At 46.7% G+C, this 18,195-nt stretch overlaps 2 protein-coding genes across 5 annotated transcripts in view; one reads left to right on the forward strand and one right to left on the reverse strand.

Annotated features, from left to right (window-relative positions):
• Nucleotides 1-462: 462 nt before the first annotated feature.
• On the reverse strand, nucleotides 463-6,944 carry LOC107720451 (mediator of RNA polymerase II transcription subunit 17-like). The gene is made up of 11 exons (XM_016528156.1): nucleotides 6,886-6,944; nucleotides 5,969-6,219; nucleotides 5,729-5,892; nucleotides 5,445-5,664; nucleotides 5,227-5,363; nucleotides 5,049-5,130; nucleotides 4,281-4,433; nucleotides 2,300-2,430; nucleotides 2,025-2,209; nucleotides 974-1,353; nucleotides 463-824 (listed from the first exon to the last, which is right to left on the reverse strand). The coding sequence occupies exons 2-11, from the start codon at nucleotides 6,201-6,203 to the stop codon at nucleotides 616-618; spliced, it is 1,896 nt and encodes a 631-aa protein (XP_016383642.1). The 5' UTR covers nucleotides 6,204-6,219; nucleotides 6,886-6,944; the 3' UTR covers nucleotides 463-615.
• A 432-nt stretch (nucleotides 6,945-7,376) lies between these two features.
• The window catches only part of cep295 (centrosomal protein 295), a 15,768-nt gene continuing 4,949 nt past the window's right edge, over nucleotides 7,377-18,195 (forward strand). The window contains exons 1-23 of one of the 4 annotated variants that reach the window (XM_016528158.1): nucleotides 7,377-7,593; nucleotides 7,797-7,997; nucleotides 8,477-8,601; nucleotides 8,747-8,840; nucleotides 8,921-9,037; nucleotides 9,590-9,730; nucleotides 9,859-10,042; nucleotides 10,259-10,408; nucleotides 10,489-10,728; nucleotides 10,948-11,048; nucleotides 11,717-11,884; nucleotides 12,113-12,180; nucleotides 12,262-12,481; nucleotides 12,555-12,830; nucleotides 13,161-13,314; nucleotides 14,647-14,802; nucleotides 14,886-15,044; nucleotides 15,276-15,304; nucleotides 15,699-15,795; nucleotides 15,907-16,077; nucleotides 16,153-16,290; nucleotides 17,604-17,698; nucleotides 17,778-18,117. In XM_016528158.1, coding sequence (XP_016383644.1) covers nucleotides 7,453-7,593; nucleotides 7,797-7,997; nucleotides 8,477-8,601; nucleotides 8,747-8,840; nucleotides 8,921-9,037; nucleotides 9,590-9,730; nucleotides 9,859-10,042; nucleotides 10,259-10,408; nucleotides 10,489-10,728; nucleotides 10,948-11,048; nucleotides 11,717-11,884; nucleotides 12,113-12,180; nucleotides 12,262-12,481; nucleotides 12,555-12,830; nucleotides 13,161-13,314; nucleotides 14,647-14,802; nucleotides 14,886-15,044; nucleotides 15,276-15,304; nucleotides 15,699-15,795; nucleotides 15,907-16,077; nucleotides 16,153-16,290; nucleotides 17,604-17,698; nucleotides 17,778-18,117 — 3,565 coding nt within the window. In that variant the 5' untranslated portion in view covers nucleotides 7,377-7,452. Of the gene's footprint in view, nucleotides 7,594-7,796; nucleotides 7,998-8,476; nucleotides 8,602-8,746; nucleotides 8,841-8,920; nucleotides 9,038-9,589; nucleotides 9,731-9,858; nucleotides 10,043-10,258; nucleotides 10,409-10,488; nucleotides 10,729-10,947; nucleotides 11,049-11,716; nucleotides 11,885-12,112; nucleotides 12,181-12,261; nucleotides 12,482-12,551; nucleotides 12,831-13,160; nucleotides 13,315-14,646; nucleotides 14,803-14,885; nucleotides 15,045-15,275; nucleotides 15,305-15,698; nucleotides 15,796-15,906; nucleotides 16,078-16,152; nucleotides 16,291-17,603; nucleotides 17,699-17,777; nucleotides 18,118-18,195 lie in introns of all 4 variants that reach the window. The other 3 variants (XM_016528159.1, XM_016528157.1, XM_016528160.1) reach the window with 3 other exon arrangements.

The following is an 18,195-nucleotide window of genomic DNA, read 5'->3' on the forward strand; positions in this document are numbered from 1 at the left end:
TCGCAAATGGTCAGAGGACTTCCTTTCTGGTACCAGACGTCCTTTGTGTGTTATTTTTAATTGCTAAAAGTTTTTGAAAATCATCGGATATTGCAGGGGCACATTTCTCTGTGGTTCAGGTACCAATCCTAACAGAATTCCTCAGTCATAATATTTGGTTTGACAAAAAGATTTAAAAGTGGCTCAATGTCATGATTGCTAAATAGTAATGTCTAACAAATAACATATTTAATATGTTTTTGTTTTGTTTGAGAGTTTTGGCCGAGATGGGTCTGATCTTTTTGTGTGTAAAGGTTCAGAATAAACATCTTTGCAGAATGATGAATACCTGCACTGGTTGCTCTCATTAAATGTAGAGTTTTGCTTGATCTTCTATTTATCTCAGTTTGTCTTTTCTGGTGTATAGAAGGATCGCCTTCCTCTGTTTGTACAGACTTGCTTTGACAACAATGAAAACTGCAGATCTGGAAGTACAAATGTTTTATTTCCAACACGTGCTTTGGCCATCGCTGACCTTTTCTTAGAAAAATGGCATGGCGACTCCAGAGGTGAAGCCCGAGAGCGATCAGAGTGAAGAGACGCGTCAGACAGATGCGAGACACGACTGCTGCGGCTCTAGGGACACGGGGTCAGGGCCGCCATCAGCAGCTCCATCTTGTACACAAAGTTTCTTCCTTCCATGCGGCCCCAGTGCACCTCCCTGTAAGGACCCCTCAGGTGTGTCCATCTGGCGTCCTGCACCGCGTCGCTCTTGGGCAGCTCTTTGGCTTGATTGCGTGGGAACTGAACCAGCACCTTACAGCCGCTCTCTGGACCGTTGCGCACTGCAGACAGACACGAAACACGGGCTCTGAATATATAAAGGGTTTATTTACTGTCACTCAGCTTCATCATGCATCACTGTTGATGGATCTCTATGAGCTGCAGTGAGGTCAGCTGTAATATAGCATGTGTAACGCTGGCTCAGACGCACCTGAGATGGCATGTTCTCCGCTGGGAGACGCGACCGTGATGGCGGAGGCGTTCCCGATGCTCTCGATGGGGCCGAGGCCCACGTGATTACTGAAGCTCAACACGTGCCAGCCCATGACTTTAGCCAGCTGCTGCACAGCGTGCAGATTTGAGATCAGTGTTAACGCTGTGTTGAGTAAGTAAGGTTTATGCAGAAATGTGTCGTGGTGAGGCCTGTGCTCTGCCACCGTTGTGACGGCATACTTGCAGATCTGCTCGTATCCCTGCGAGGTGATGAGCACTTTGACGCTGGACTCATACACAGAGTTGATGTTGGACCAGTGAGCCTGGATCTGAGGGTCCTCTATACGACTGGCCAGACTGTCGATGGTCCGCGCCGTCCTGAAACAGAAAGAACCAAGAGATACTTGCTCAGACCTTTGCTCAGTGTTTACAATATACACACCTGATGGAAACAGATCAGTGAAAATTATGAAAGACCTTTGACTTAAAATATATATATATTATGCAAAGGCATGCACATTTAAATTAAACAAAAATGTATTACTATTTTGTCTGCACTACATCTTTAAGTGTTTCTGGATTTTGCTGATACTAATTTCATTTGATTGGTAACAGCTTTATAGTGTCTTGTTATTCTAAGGGATGCACACATCTAATAAGGTTGGAAAAAATGCCCTTATAAAGGTCAAACTGCCTCTGAAAATCAATGTAAGGGGTCAAATATCACAGTGTGAACTGACCAGCACACAGATGTGAGTCAGCTGATCACCACAGGCCTAAACCAGCACAAAAACACTAAATATTGTCTAATTATGGCTGTTGACAAAAAAGCCCTATGTCTCTATTTGTATTTTGTTTGTATAGTCTCTCTAACACTCGTTTCTTTACCCGGTTTGACAGTTCAGACGCAGCCTTCCGTGACTCCACTGTATTCATATGTGATTACTAGATCATCTTCACTACGTGGGAAGGCACCTCGAATCAGTCACTCTCTGAACTGTGCTGTGTTTTGAACTCTTCTGTCAAATGTCGGTGCACGCATGAGGCACCTGCTCCTCAGGAAGATGTGTTTGGCCTGTTTGATGATCTTCTCCAGGAGTCCCTCGCTCTGCTGCAGCGAGCTGATCTCTGCTTTGTCGTAGGCCATGGGTCCCGCCAGACGCAAGCGCTTGTGGCCGAACGGAGAGCTGGCAGGATGAGGCATCACCACCGAGCTCAGCGTCTGCTTGTGGAACTACACACACACACACACACACACACACACAGATGAGGAGGCGGAGGAACGGCGCTCCAGACTCGTGCGTCTGCTGTGATGTGTGTGTACCTCTCGGATCAGCTGGTGGAGGTTGTGCTCTAACACATACAGGTGGTCGTCTGGTTTGCTCTTGTCTGGTGAGGCTCTCTGGCTTTTCTTCTCTCCAGTGGAGTGACAGAGAGAGATGGACAGCTGCAGACCTGAACACACACACACACACACACACACACACACACACACACACAGAGAGAGTCACACTACTAATCATAACAGATGTTTGCTGTTCTTTTAGATTCACTGTTAAATCATGAATAATGATAATGAGAACAAAAAATATTTTTTAAGGCATTTATTAATCTTCGTTATTGCTAATTTCAACATTCACTAATGCATTATTAAATTCAAAAGTTGTATTGGTTAATATTATTTATTTAATGGATCTGAGCTAACATGAACAGAAAAGATGCACAGATCCTGTAGCTGATGTATTGCTCATTGTTAGTTAATGCAGTAACCAACGTTAACTAATGGAATCTTGTTGTCAAGTGTGACCATTAATACTAAGTACTCACACAATGCATTAATACTTCAGTGTGCTGTGTGTGTCTGTCTGTGTGTGTGTGTGAGAGTGTCTGTTTGTGTGTGTGTGTGAGTGTCTGTGTGTGTGTGTGTGTGAGAGAGTGTGTCTGTCTGTCTGTGTGTGTGTGTGAGAGAGAGAGAGAGAGTGTGTGTGTGTGTGTGTGTGTGTGTGAGAGAGTGTGTCTGTCTGTCTGTGTGTGTGTGTGAGAGAGAGAGAGAGAGTGTGTGTGTGTGTGTGTGTGTGTGTGAGAGAGTGTGTCTGTCTGTCTGTGTGTGTGTGTGAGAGAGAGAGAGAGAGTGTGTGTGTGTGTGTGTGTGTGTGTGAGAGAGTGTGTCTGTCTGTCTGTGTGTGTGTGTGAGAGAGAGAGAGAGAGTGTGTGTGTGTGTGTGTGTGTGTGTGAGAGAGTGTGTCTGTCTGTCTGTGTGTGTGTGTGAGAGAGAGAGAGAGAGTGTGTGTGTGTGTGTGTGTGTGTGTGAGAGAGTGTGTCTGTCTGTCTGTGTGTGTGTGTGAGAGAGAGAGAGAGAGTGTGTGTGTGTGTGTGTGTGTGTGTGAGAGAGTGTGTCTGTCTGTCTGTGTGTGTGTGTGAGAGAGAGAGAGAGAGTGTGTGTGTGTGTGTGTGTGTGTGTGAGAGAGTGTGTCTGTCTGTCTGTGTGTGTGTGTGAGAGAGAGAGAGAGAGTGTGTGTGTGTGTGTGTGTGTGTGTGAGAGAGTGTGTCTGTCTGTCTGTGTGTGTGTGTGAGAGAGAGAGAGAGAGTGTGTGTGTGTGTGTGTGTGTGTGTGAGAGAGTGTGTCTGTCTGTCTGTGTGTGTGTGTGAGAGAGAGAGAGAGAGTGTGTGTGTGTGTGTGTGTGTGTGTGAGAGAGTGTGTCTGTCTGTCTGTGTGTGTGTGTGAGAGAGAGAGAGAGAGTGTGTGTGTGTGTGTGTGTGTGTGTGAGAGAGTGTGTCTGTCTGTCTGTGTGTGTGTGTGAGAGAGAGAGAGAGAGTGTGTGTGTGTGTGTGTGTGTGTGTGAGAGAGTGTGTCTGTCTGTCTGTGTGTGTGTGTGAGAGAGAGAGAGAGAGTGTGTGTGTGTGTGTGTGTGTGTGTGAGAGAGTGTGTCTGTCTGTCTGTGTGTGTGTGTGAGAGAGAGAGAGAGAGTGTGTGTGTGTGTGTGTGTGTGTGTGAGAGAGTGTGTCTGTCTGTCTGTGTGTGTGTGTGAGAGAGAGAGAGAGAGTGTGTGTGTGTGTGTGTGTGTGTGTGAGAGAGTGTGTCTGTCTGTCTGTGTGTGTGTGTGAGAGAGAGAGAGAGAGTGTGTGTGTGTGTGTGTGTGTGTGTGAGAGTGTCTGTGTGTGTGTGTGTGTGTGTGTGTGTCTCTGTGTGAGTGTGTCTGTCTGTCTGTGTGTGTGTGTGAGAGTGTGTGTGCATTGCTTGTGATGTTGCTCATTTATAAGTGGCTTTGGATAAAAGCATCTGCAGAATGAATGAGTGTAAATACCAGGAAAGGGTTGAGAGATGATCTGGTTCTTGACGACGATGTGAGGAATCTGTGATTTGATCTGAACAGCTTCACGTGAGAGCTGAGCAAAGATCTCCTTACACAGCAGCACATTCTGAGCCGCTTCCAGCTTCAAATGCCACATCTGAGAGCCTGAGAGAGGAACACATGATGAGACCGAAAACCAGAGCTGCTGCTGGAAGAACAGAGCAGAAAACATGCATTTGAGATGAACCCAAAACAAGGTGAAGAAAGCAGAACTTTGAACCCCATTTATTAAAACAGGCTGAACTGCAGAAATGAATGAAACTGATTATACTAGTGAGCTTTAAATCAGAGGAGCTTTAAAATATCTGGGAAGTGTCCGACTGGCATGACGAAATGAAGAGTTTGTCATCATTTACTCTCCATCATATCCCTCCAAACCTCTCTGACTAAAAGACGATATTCTGAAAAACTGAAGAAGAAAAAGTCCATACAATGGAAGTCAACCGTCACTAAAACTGCTTGGTAACGTCTATTATCTAAAACATCTCTTTTTCTGTTCCACAAACAGATATGAACAATATGAGGATGAGTAAATGATGACAGAATGATCATTCTTGTGTGACTGATCGCAATAACGAAAATACTTCTGATATTCACAATCATAAATGTTCTATATGGGCCACACCGATTCCAAGCGTAATATGCCTGTATTCTCAGCCATCAGTCTTCTATCTAGAAAGGCGAGTATTGTCTGAGAGCAGCACCTCGAGCTGGCTTTACCGGGTTTGGCTTTGGGCTGTCTTCTGAAGAGACTGACTGTGCCGAGGTCTCCGATATCAGCAGACTGCTTCTGAATGGACACCTGGAGAGAAACACACACACACACACACGGTTCATCTGGTGAAAACAACATGTGATGCCTGTGCTCACAGGCGAGTTATAGATAACTGAATATTACTTTAATATACGCCGACCCCTCCAGGTCGCTGGGGATCTGCACGTTGAGCGGACAGTAATCGTCAGGGACTTTCTTATCCAGGTCGATGTCTGTGTTCTTGATGACCTCAAACGTGCCGTGATGGGGGAACAGAGACCCTGCAGAGCAACAGCGCATGTTAACATAGACACTTCATAGACATGAGAGAGGTCAGCACACGGATGAGAGCGCTGCATTACCGGCGCTGCGGTAGCTCAGATCGCCCAGGATCTTGTGCCCGACCTTGCGCAGCTTCCACTGTGAGCGCAGACGCAGCAGCTCCGAGTTGAAGTCCCGCTGTCTGCGCTGCTCCTGGTTCTCCGCCAGAGACTTGGTGAGTTTCTCGGCTCCTTTCAGCAGCAGCTGGGCCGCCGTGGCCAGAGACTTCTTCTTGCTGATGAGCTGGAACACCTGCGGGGTCTAAACACAGCAGACGCGTCACGAGGAGCGCTGAGCCCGGCCCGGTGGAGCGCGACTGGTGTACCTTGGTCAGAGCGGGGTCCTGGGACACGGGGTCGAGCGCCATGTACTTCTTCTCTTTGAGCACACTGAGCACGTCGTGCAGCACACACATCTCTGTGAGAGCGCTGCGCAGGTTATTCCTCACCGAGTCCCACGGCCACAGCGAGGGCTGGAACTTCACCGTCCCTGTCAGCAGAGAGCTGTGCTTGAGTCACGATCATCAATGAGCCGCAGTGACAGAGGAAAACATCTCCGAACTTACCCTCGTCCTCCTCCGGCTCAGGTTTGCCCCACGGCTCCCGGCTCTCCCGCTCCGGCCCGTCCTCGTCTGAGTCCGAGCTCTGGTCGAAGTCGATCCGCTGCGCCAGCTTGGCCAGGTTCTGAGACATGGAGAGCAGCGGGACATACGTCTCCAGACCGTCCAGAGACACCTCCTGCACCTGACGCTCACACTGAGACTCGATGCTGACGCGCACCGCCGGACCTCCAGACATCATGCTGACCGCTGCAGCTCTGCACACACACACACACACACACACACACAGACACCATACACACACACACAGAGACACACACACACAGAGACACACACACACAGAGACACACACACACAGAGACACACAACACACACACACACCAGAGACACACACACACACACACACACATTACTATGATGTCTGAGGAGGGAGCTCATAGTTTTGACACAGTGATACCAGAACAGGATTTCTGCAAGTTTTATGAAGGTAAATTAAAGACTTTTTAACACTTGTTAAAGAAAATGTAAGGAATAAACTGAAGGGAACACAATACATCAATAAGTTCTCTTTGAGGAGAACACATCGTAACCACTTCAGAATTTAAACATATCTCCCTACTGACCAATCTTTACTTTGCATCTCAAGCATCTTGAGTTAAGGATGTGTAGATATTTATATTAGAAAACAAGACAAATATATTCATTTCTGCAGTGCATGCAACATTTAATGCCATGACTTAATGAATTAAGACTTTCTGATCTGACTTAAGGCTTTAATTTGTGGAAAGGAGATTTAAGACCTGCAGAAATGTGATCTAGACTCTAGTTTAGAGTACAACAAACAGAAACGCTCTGTGTAAGCTGCTGCAGTGTTTGAGACTCCGTCAGGTCAGAGATGAGATATTATGAAGCCGCACACTTACATCTGTGAAGGTGATCTGTTTCTTTCTTTGTGTGTTTGTGATTCTCGAGCAGCGAGACTCCGCACTGCTGGACGAACGAGAGCTTGCTCAAATCTCGCGAGGCTTGGCGGGGACAGGGTTGCCAGGTTTTCTCTACAAAACTCGCACAATTGCTACTCAAAACTATTCCAATCGCGTTTCGGGGGGTAAAATTCACGTTTTTCTTCCCCTGGTAAAATTCATATTCGAGGGGATAAATATCACGTTATTGGGGTCGCTTCAACCCGCGGCTAAAGTGCTAAAGTAGCCTAATTTCGAGCGAAACCCGCGGACCTGGCAACACTGGGCGGGGGTCAAAGTTGAAACGAGTTTTAGGAAATAGTGTTTTTTTATATATTTACAATAACAGTTGCACTTTATCTCCCTCGTACGCATTAATGTTTGCTGTATGTTTCGTGAATAAATAAATAATTCAAGCCAACAACGCTCGCCGTTCCGAGGGCGGTTTAAATAGCGGAAGTGACGCGTCTTTGAAGGAGCCGTTGGAGTTTGTTGACAAGGAGCCGATCAAACAAGTCTCTCATCCGCATGAGCGCTGATACTGTCCGACAGAAGAGCTCTGTGTGCGAAGAGATGAGGGGAAGAGTTAGTCTGAGGCTCAGTCCGAATGAGGAGGCGCAGCTGGAGAGAGAGGAGCTGCACAGGCGGAGGAAACTGCGTCTACAGCAGGTCAGAGAATACTGCGGTGTAACGTTAGTGTTAGCTGCTTCTCGTTTATTTAACGTTACTGTTTCAGCGACTGCTGCCTTGGGTTTCACACTCTTGCGTGCAGGGAGCCATGACTAACGTACTTTAAATAAACTCCTCGGCTCTGCTAAAGACGACTGCGAGGCTTGAAGAGTGCGGTGTGTTGTGTCCGTGTTTGTGTGCAGGTGCGCGAGCAGGAGCGCTTCATCGCGCGGCAGGTGCGCACGCAGGTGCAGGAGCGCAGACGGCAGCAGATGCAGACGCTCGCAGACTCACTGCAGCTCCAGTGGCAGCAGCAGCAGATGCTCAGACTGCAGGCCTTATCCACACACTACCAGCACAGCCTGAGAGCTGTCGGACACGGACACCGCAGCGCTCGGGAGAATGTGAGTGAGCCAGTGAACATCAGAGTGGTCAGGGACACCTGAAGAGTCTGTCTGTTTTAGTCAGTTCCTTTAGAGGAATAGTTCACCCAAACTAGGGATGTAACGGTATGAAAATTTCCTATCACGATTATAGTGACCAAAGTTATCACGATTATCAATATTCAAACATGTGCTCACCCTCAGGCCGTCCGAGATGCAGATGAGTTTTTCTTCATCAGATCTGGAGAAAAGTAGCATTGCATCAGTGTCTCAGCAATGGATGCCCTGCAGTGAATGGGTGCCGTCAGAATGAGAGTCGAAACAGCTGATAAAAACATCACAATAATCCACACCACTCCAGAAAAGCTGCATGTTTGAAAGAAACAAATAAGACGTTTTTATCAGCTGTTTGGACTCTTATTCTGACGGCACCCATTCACTGCAGATCACCTGTTTTCGGTGAACTGTCCTTTAAGCGGTGTGTGTGTATGTGTGTGTAGGAGCCTGATCTGGAGGCGCTGGCTCAGAGGAGTGTGGAGAGACAGGAGCGTGCGGAGGAGAGACATCGGGAGGCTCTGAGAGAGCTCAGCGCCCGCAGACATGAGGAAGAGCAGCAGCAGCGCCGGTCTGCACACATTTCTATTCATGCTCTGGGTTTGCACAAGCTACTTGTGCAAACCCAATGTCTGAAAGTGATCGGACGCAGTTAGACTTTCCTTATGTACATGTCCTGTCATGATCACATAAGCTGTAGTTGATTGTGTTAACAGGCACGCTGACGCGCGGAGGAAAGCTCTGCTGGAGGAGAAGAGGAGAGCTGAGAGAGTGGCCAGTCTGCCGGCGCCTCCTCCAGACCCAGTGGAGGTACAGCCTGCTCTCCTCTGCACGATCAGCTGTTACACAGCACTCCGCACATGTCATTACTGTCATGTTTCCTCTCTCAGAGCATCGGGAAGAAGACGCCGCGTCCGCTCAAGTGTGCAGCAGCAGAGCGTTTCTCTCTCACACACTGTCACATGAGACAAACCGCTGTGGACAGAGAGACTGACACCGAGCAGCAGGTACATGCAGTGCCCACAGACGCGAGGTTATGACATGAAAGAAAAATATACTTGGTGTTTTTGAGCTTTTATGTTCAGTATATTTCTCAATATAGCATTATAGCAGAGCATTACCTCTGATTGAGGTAGATTCTAAATGTTTAATGCAAGGATTAAACTACAGTAAAATCTAGTTAAATATGATCTAGATGCAAGCAAGATGTTTTATTCTTTTATGTGCCCCAAAATAGCAGTACATTATCATAAACAGTTATTAAAAGGATCTTCACACTAAAGGTTGGTTAACATAATTTTAACACTCATATTGTCTTGTGGCTGCTATTGAAAAGGTCTGTATGATAACATTTTCAGATCATCCCCAGTGACTTCCATTATAAGTGCCTCACTGATTTGTGCTTTTTTAGTTTTTTAAGAAAAGGAGGGACAAATTTAAGTAACATTCAAAACTAACATTGAACTTGTGTTGAATATTCCCTCAAGCTTTTCTCAAGTTGTTCTTACTCATATTGCTCAGTGCTGTTGTAACGTGAGCGCTGGTTTTGTGTGGCTCAGCTGAGCGCTCAACAGGCCGCAGCGCTGGAGATCCAGCGTTTGGAGGAGCTGCGGCGAGAGGAAGCTCGTGACAGGCAGGAGCGGCTGGAGAAAGCTCGACTGAGAGGAAACCACGCGCTGCGGACAGAGCAGCACACGCAGGTAGAGCTCTGATCGGAGTCGTCTGTGTGGATTCAGGATGCAGTCGTGAGTGTTTGAGGACTCTGACGCGTCTCTGCCCCGTGTGTCTCTGTGTGTGTGTGTCTCTGTCTGTGTGTGTCTCTGTGTAGGATCGCGCGCGGCTGCTCTGTGAGCTGGAGCGTCTGCAGCAGGCTGATCTCCTGCGCCGCAGACAGGAAGTGAACACCGTCCCAGCGCAGATCTTCCAGCCTCTCTACAGACAGCAAGAGCTGCGAGACGAGCAGCAGCGGGAGCTCGAGATCGCCTTTCAGGACGTCTGCACGGAGGAGCGCAGTATGTGCTCTCACTTCACTGAAACTCCATCACATCAATACACATGTTCCCCAGAATGGAAGGGGAAACTATGAGTGGTGATATGATTAGACCAATAACATATTAAACGTCAGAGCGTGTTGTCCTGCAGCGCTTGTGTTGACTGAGCACTCGTGTGGTGTGTTGTTGTGGAGAGTATGTGATGTTAACGTCTCTCCATCATGTGCACTTCTCCAGAGGTCAAAGGTGACTTGGTGATGCAGCTGGTACCCGAACCTCTTCCTCCTCTGTCCGCCTCTAGTCATGATGAGGAGCTGGATGTGACCCTTGACCCTGAATGTGCACCTGAAGGGGAGGAGCCCGAGACCCCAGGCACTGAAACAGCAGGTGGGCAGCCAATCACGTCACCTGATGGTACAGCAGTCGAGATCTAAACTTTAGTGCTATTCTCGGTTATGTTTCGGCAGCATCCTCTGCTCCTCCGGCTGACGCGGGCAGACGGGCTCTGAGCAGACTGCTGGAGCGCATCAGGAGGCAGAGAGATCAGAGGAGCCGTCAGCAGACCGCAGACATGCCAGTGACGTCACGTGACGCAGACACACAGGAGGAAGCCTTGAGTGTTGAAACAGGATCTTTAAGCAGCCAAGAAAAAGCTTCAGGAGGCAGTTCAGAGCAGCAGACGCCCAGCACAACACACACTGAGGACGGTAAGCATTCAGCTTCACTTCTGCGAAATGTTACACCACTTCAAAGCAGAAACATTATGAGTGAAGCATTCTTGACATCAAGTGCTTCTACATCAATATCCTAACAAACAGAACAACCTAAAGGGCATCTTACACAGTGCATGAGCTTTCCTGGTTGAACTGACCTTGCGTTGTTGTGTAGGGGCTCGTTATGATTTCTCCTCTGATCTCGTTCCTCAGCTCCTGATGTTAGTGATGAAGCCGTGGTGGCAGGATCGGTGCTGCCGGTGGAGGAACGGGTGGAGAGCGAGAGGAGAGCACACACGGACCAGCCGACCCATGTGAGTTGGCCATCACTGTCTGTTTGGATCACAGTCGATCATTAAGCGCGTGTTCAAGCGGCTGAGCTGTGATGAGACTACTCTTCCTGAAGTGCTTGTGAAACACACATGCGCTCTATGAAGGTGCCTACACTTGAACTGAGCTCAGACCTCATGAGGACACCCGCATGCTCTGATATCGCACTTACCAGATTAATAAATACATGGACAAGAAATTTTAAGATTCTGAAAATACAAAATTTTAATTTCTGTACCTGAATGCTACTGTTAGACTGGACCTGTTTCCAAAACGAAGTTCGGATCCTGAGTTTAATATTGGTTAAATAAATTATAATATTCAGTGATGTGTTATGTTCTCTGCATGGACATTAGGTCATGAATATAGTGTCAAGTTATGGAAATGTATTGCTAAAATATGTACAAACCCTGTAAGAAACAGATCTAGCAATAAATTAAGACTCTGGAGTTTCTTGCCATCTTTTAGAGTCTTATGTTACCAGAACAATAATACTGAAGACCATTTTTACAACAATTGGTAGCGGTTGGTAGGCACAAGATGTTGTTGACCATTCTAACTGTGTTCGTATGAAAAGAGAGAGACTGCAGCGTAGCACAGAGATGTTTTCTTGTCTGTGTGGGTAACATGATCTCGCTGGACTCCTCTGCAGGTGGAGGTGCTGTTGAGACGGCAGCAGGAGCAGCTGGCTCTGCTGGAGGAGCTGGAGGAGAAACGCCGTGAGCTCGAGCAGCGCTTGAGAGACACTCAGCACACCAGCTCCACACTGCAGGAAGCTGCTCACAGGCAGAGCACAACACTTCCTGAACCGCCTGCAGAGGTGCGCTCATTCACACCAAATGGAGCGTGAACCATATACTATTGAGTTTAAGTTGATTTTATTAATGCTCACCTTTCCGTAAAAATTTGTATATTTTCCTGTAAATTTTGAAAATATTGTGATAATGGCATTGACGTTCTGTTAAAGGAATAGTGAGTAAATGATGACAGGAATGATCTTTTTTTTTGGGGGGGTGAACGGCCTTTCTAACTCAACATTGGGTTGTAGGTTAAGCCAGATGTCACGCACACGCAGAGACTCCATCAGTACCAGCAGAGGCTCCTGGAGCAGAACAGGTCCGACTGAAACGCACACTGCAGCCGTGATACACGTGATGCAGCCTGTGTGTGACTGTTTGCCTGCGCTCTTCTCTACAGACTTCATAAGAAGTGTGTTGAAGAAGCTCGTCGACGGCTGGAGGAATATCAGCGTACTCTGAAGTTACGATACGCCATTGGCAGCACATCAGCAGCACTACCGCAGCCTTCTGTTCCTCTGGAGACACGATCTGCCCACAGCCCTGCACTTCCTCTCGTTCTCCACCCTGATCCTCATGTCCTCCATCCAGGAAAAGCACCTGCTCCTGCTCCGTCACAGGTTAGTGTGAAACAACAGTCACGCCTCCGTCCTCGACATCCGCCAACCTCGCAGCGTCTGTTTTCCTCAGCAGCCAAACCCCTCTGGATCTGAGTCCAGCTCACAGGATGGACAGGAAGACCGTGTTCCTCTTCCTCCCCCCTCTGTGCTTCTGGAGCTCCTGCGCAGCCGGCAGCATCATGCAGTGCCGCGGTCCGCTGAGATCAGTGCTTCAGTGACGGCGTCTTCCTTCGGTCCGGTCCAGACATCAGTGACGCAGCTTCAGAGTGAGCCGTGTGTGGAGGCAGACAGACAGGAGCTGAGGAGACAGAGAGACTTCCTGCAGGCTCTGATCACAGCAGACAGACAGGTAAACCTCACCTGACCAGCCAACCACCTTTCAGATGCTGCCTGGGACAGCAAGTTTCTGGCGTATTTTTCATGTTTGTTTGTTTGTTTTCACCAAGCGCAGCACAGAGTTCACCAGTAAATAAATTTGAAACAAAAACTATACAACCGTCTTAACTCTTGTTAAAGAGAGAATTCACCTAAAAAATTAAACTGTCAAGTACAAGTATGAAACTTGAAAACCTAAAGGTGTGTTCAAGTCAACAGTGTTTTTGAATCAGTATTTTTTGAAGTGTTTTGAACTGTGCATCACATCGTCGAGTCCTACAGTAAAGTGCTGTTCTTCTGGCAGGGTTCAGCGTTGAGCTTCAGTGATGTTCAGACAGACCGGACGACTTTGAACACTTTGCTAAATGCCATTGAGGAAGCTAACGGCCACACTGAACCCTCGACAGCACCCAGCCAACGGGACAGAGCCACACTCACTACAACACTCCTCTCAGACGGTAAACTGAGTGCTCCGACACACACACAGACGCAGACACACATTGTATTGTTAAAAGCGCTATATAAATAAAGGTGACTTGACTTGACAGACAGACACACACACGCGGACACACACACACACACTCCGTCTGGTCAGCTATCCTTGTGGGGACTCTCCATAGGCGTAATGGTTTTTATACTGTACAAACTGTATTTTCTATCGCCCTACACCAACCCTACACCTAAACCTACCCCTCACAGGAAACGTTCTGAATTTTAAATCAAACAAAAAAACTCATTCTGTATGATTTCTAAGCTTCTGTACCCATGGGAACCTCAATTTAGCTCCTCACAGTGACGCAAGTCCCCATGAGTCTGTGTGTATTCAGGTTTAAGTCCCCACCAGTTTAGAAAAATCTGTACACACACTCTTATATATATATATATACACACACACAGGGCTGGGTGATGACACGGTCCGTTTAATTCTGTTTCATGAGCTCTTGATTCTGTAGATTAATTTTGTTAGTATCAAGTACAGCACATGTAAATTTTTCTCTGTAAAGCTGTAAACTATTCAGGGAACCTTGTCAGTAGTACGATAGTCTACACTATTAAAATAGTTTACTATTTATTTGAGTTTATTTATTATTATTATTATTATTAGTATTATTAGTGACCCTCGAATAAAAACTCTCAGGGTTGAATACAAATGCAGATAAGGCCATTTTTATATTTAATGATACAATTGCTTCTAAACCAATTTGTCCTTGAAATATAAACATTTAAACTGACTAAAAACTTGTTTTGTGACATTTATTCAAACATTACATAATTATGACACTTCACATTAATTAAAAATTTTGTAAATCTAATATAGTGCTTTTTTTTTTAAATCAAAATGCTCTTCTTTGGAGTTATTTTTATACTAGCTAAGTTTGGAGTTATGGACATTGAATGGCTTTCCTGAGGTAAATGTAATGTTATGTCACATAGTTTACGTTTATTTGGTGCTGTAACTAGTAGTAAAGAGGAAGAGATCCGTCACACCACGTTAAAGAGCACCAAAACCACATTTATTGTTTGCATTTGTGATAATGTACAGAATTTGAAAGCTGAGACTGTTTCATATCAAAAGTAACAAAACACAAAGTTTATCGCAATTATTGAATATCAGGAGTGCTACAAATAATGTTTAGTGATGTTTTGTTCGCGCATTAACAGAAAACGGCGCTGACTAAAAGATCTTGATTTAAGAATTGATACATTCTCATGAAAATTAATATGGGCTAAAATTGATTTAAAAAGCAATAGTCAACACGCACAATAATGGAGCTGGATGTATTTTGTAGGCTCTGTATATGATCCAGCCCCAGTGCATCGTGGGAGAGTGAAGCCGCCAGTGTCTCGTCCTCCCGCCCGTTTGGCCTTCTTACAGCAGATGGAGCAGCATGAGCTCAGTGCTATACAGGAAGTGGACACTCCAGTCAACATCAGCCTGGACACAGGTACGCGAGCACCTCATATCCTCATCCAGGATGCGTGTCTGACCTCATGTGACCAGTCTGTGCTCTGTGATTGGCTCCTGCAGTGCTGCAGTCTGTTGATGTGAGCGAGTCCAGCAGCACGTCTCTGCCCGCCGTCTCCTCTGAAGACGGTCACAGCGTGAGTCAAAGGTCACAGGTCACGGGCAGAATCAGCCGCATGTCCTGGAGAGAAACGCTCCTGTGTGACTCCACAGCCTCAGCGAGTAAGAAACGACACATTCATCTGTTTCTGCTGGTTTCTCACTGTGCACTACAGTTGGAAAGCTGTGTGATGTGCAGAACCGAGCTGGAGGCTCAGCGACAGCGGTTCAAGAAATAGTGTGTTTGGTAGAAATCTGTCTCTGTTGTGTGGGTGACTTCATTTTGACTTGATGACCTTCAGTTATTTAAAATGCTTAATTGCTAAAACTCTTCTAATCCTGTTCACTTCTTAGGTCCGTCCAGCATGAATCACCAGCGAGAGGTAAGATTGTGGTCAGTGTCAGCGACGATCATCTGCTGGTGTGACGCACATGACCTTGCTGACGGCTCCTCTGAGATCCACAGCTGTGCGGATCAGTGATGAAATCTAGCCAAATCTGAGCGTGCGTCACACCAGTGATTATGCCAAGAGAAGCTGTGTGTCTGTCTGTGTGTGTCTGTGTGTGTGTGTTTGTTTGTGTGTGTGTTTGTTTGTGTGTGTGTGTGTGTGTGTCTGAGCAATGATGATAGTGTTTTTTACCTAAAGTACATGTGAATAACGCATGTATGATAATGAAGGTCTCTACACTTGAACTGAGCTCTGTGCGTGTGTGTGTATATGTATATATATATATATATATCACGGTGCGTAAATCCGCTCTGTGTTTGTTTGCTAGTGCTTTGGTGCTGTTGATCCAGACTACCTCTCCTCCACTACAATCTCGACAGGAAGCTACTCCACTAGTGACCATGAGCCCAGTTACGCTATTTCAGGTGTGTTTAATCATTATATTCACATTCAGAGTTTGTTCTGGAAGCATCTGGATCAGTCCTGTACGAGGGTCTGTTTCTGAGCAGAGCTCACGTCTGCATTTTTTTTCTCAGAAGCGTCTCATCTCTGCACCGAGCCTGATGTGTGTGGCCCGTCACCCAAATCCAGTTCCTGTCACATGACCGCTGCCCAGGCACAGGAAATGAGAGACTCTGTGCAGCAGATCATAGATAAATACAGCAAAGAGCTGAACGCTTCACTGAGACACGCAGGAGTGACCTCAGGTAAACATGTCATGGGTTAGTTTAGCATGTCAAGCGTGTGCAGGAAGCAGAGACGCTCACTTGTGCTGTGTGCAGGTGCGGTGAACACTAGTTCAGCGTCTCAGTCCTGGTCCAGTGCGCTTCAGGAGGAGTGTTCACTGCGTGATGGAGACGCAGCGGAGCGCAGGAGCTCTCTGAGTTCAGCTGCAGCTCTGTCCAGCACCGAGCTCTCAGGTGACCTCACTTCCTCTGCCCTTTGACCTCCAGTTCCATCTGCTAGCCATACACATAGGTTGATTTTAATTAGTCACTTCATTGTACTTGCAATTGTTTACATAATAAATTCATTCATAAAATATATGGAGGCAAGTAGCATTTGCCTCTTGTGCGATTATTGCTAAATGAGCACAGCAGGAGCATCTGACTCGTTGATGAACCCATAAATGCGCTTGTAATGTGACACAATTGCTTATCACTTTTGACTAATTGGTAACGCTGCACCCAAACTGATGTGGTGTGGTCAGTGTTGGGTGACAGTGACACAAAGTTTGCTGTCGATATGCCAAAGCATTGTACAGATGCATTTTGACATCATCAATTTGTTGATGTGGTAAGCAGTAAAAATGTAGTCTATCAACATGAAATCTTCGCAAATTCAGTTGAATTTGCGAAACTTCAGACCAACTGTCTGAAAATAGCAGACAGGAATTTTGGCAGATTATTTCATAATTGAATATATATATATATATATATTAACCCAAGGATTCGGTCAAGACCACGACAGGCAAAACACTTTTTGACCACATGGCAGCGCTGTCCTGAAACTGAGTACCTTTAGAGTATCATGGGGCTGATGACATATCCCATCTTTTGTAACAATATGCCAATGTGTTCATAAAATGTAGCATTTTACATCAAAATTTAAAATGGCCAGTGCCCAAAATTGCAGACATTGGACAATTTAATATAATTTGATTTCAGTATGCTGCTCTGAATCAAAAGAGACCAGAGTCTTGTAATTTTGGGTCACACTGTTCAAAGTTAGAAAAATTATTTCTCATATCTCCTGATCACTAGGTGGCGCCGTGCTGAAACTGTGCTGGAATGGTTGTCATAACACACACTGTTTGGCCTGAATACGCTAAAGCAGGGATCCTCAAATCTGGCCCACGAGATCCACTTTCCTGCAGAGTTTAGCTCTAACCCTAATCAAACACACCTGAGCATGCGAATCAATGTCTTCAGGCTCATTAGAAAATCACAGGTAGGTGAGTTTGATCAGGGTTGGAGCTAAACTCTGCAGCGCATTGGCCCTCCAGGGCAAGATTTGAGGAACCCTGCGCTAAAGCATTGCAGGGAGAGAGCCGTATGTCCATTTTTGCCATGCTCTTCATCAAATCCGTAAACATGCAGATTTGAGCTGTTAGTGGTGCTAGCAAATCTGACTTTGTGTGGACATCAGCGGCCTGTGCTGCTAATGGAAATTACACTCTGAACGTGGACAAGCACTGTATACTTTGGGCTGAAGAGTCTGATTCTTTCTCCAGGTGTTTTCCAGCCGCTACAGCCTCATCCAGACATCGACTCTTCCTCTTCATCATCGAGAGATGCAGTGCGAGATGATCAGAGCACTAGAGCTCAGGTACCGTGTGTGCGTGTTTAATTCTCCTGACTCTGTTCCCGCGTATCTTTCCATGCTAATCTCTGCTTGATCCTGTCAGGGCTGGAGCGAGACTGTAAACCGGATCCTTGAGCGCCTCTCTGATCAGTTGTCCATCAGACAGAGCGAGCAGGGTCACGGCACCACGCCTGCTGAACCGTCTCGTCTGTCATCCTCCGTGTGTCGTGATCAGGACAGACACCTGAACGAGTCCATTGTGAGGCAGAACCGGACCAGTCACGTCCGACGCACACTCTCGAGCGCTGAAGATCAGTTAGCCTCTCCTGATCAGTCTGCGTTCAGCCAGTTGATTGGTAAAGCGTCAGATATGGGTTCGTCTCAGGTGTTTGATCAGAGCAGCGTCCTCGCCGATGGACCGGAGGAAGCGACTCAGAGCACAGGTGATGATGGGGCTTCTGTGTGAGTGTGTGTGTCTGTGTGTGAGAGTGTGTGTGTGAGAGTGTGTGTGTGAGAGTGTG

This window comes from Sinocyclocheilus rhinocerous, unplaced genomic scaffold, assembly GCF_001515625.1.
Source record: "Sinocyclocheilus rhinocerous isolate Xijiao unplaced genomic scaffold, SAMN03320098_v1.1 scaffold601, whole genome shotgun sequence".
NCBI classification, from domain to species: Eukaryota; Metazoa; Chordata; class Actinopteri; order Cypriniformes; family Cyprinidae; genus Sinocyclocheilus; species Sinocyclocheilus rhinocerous.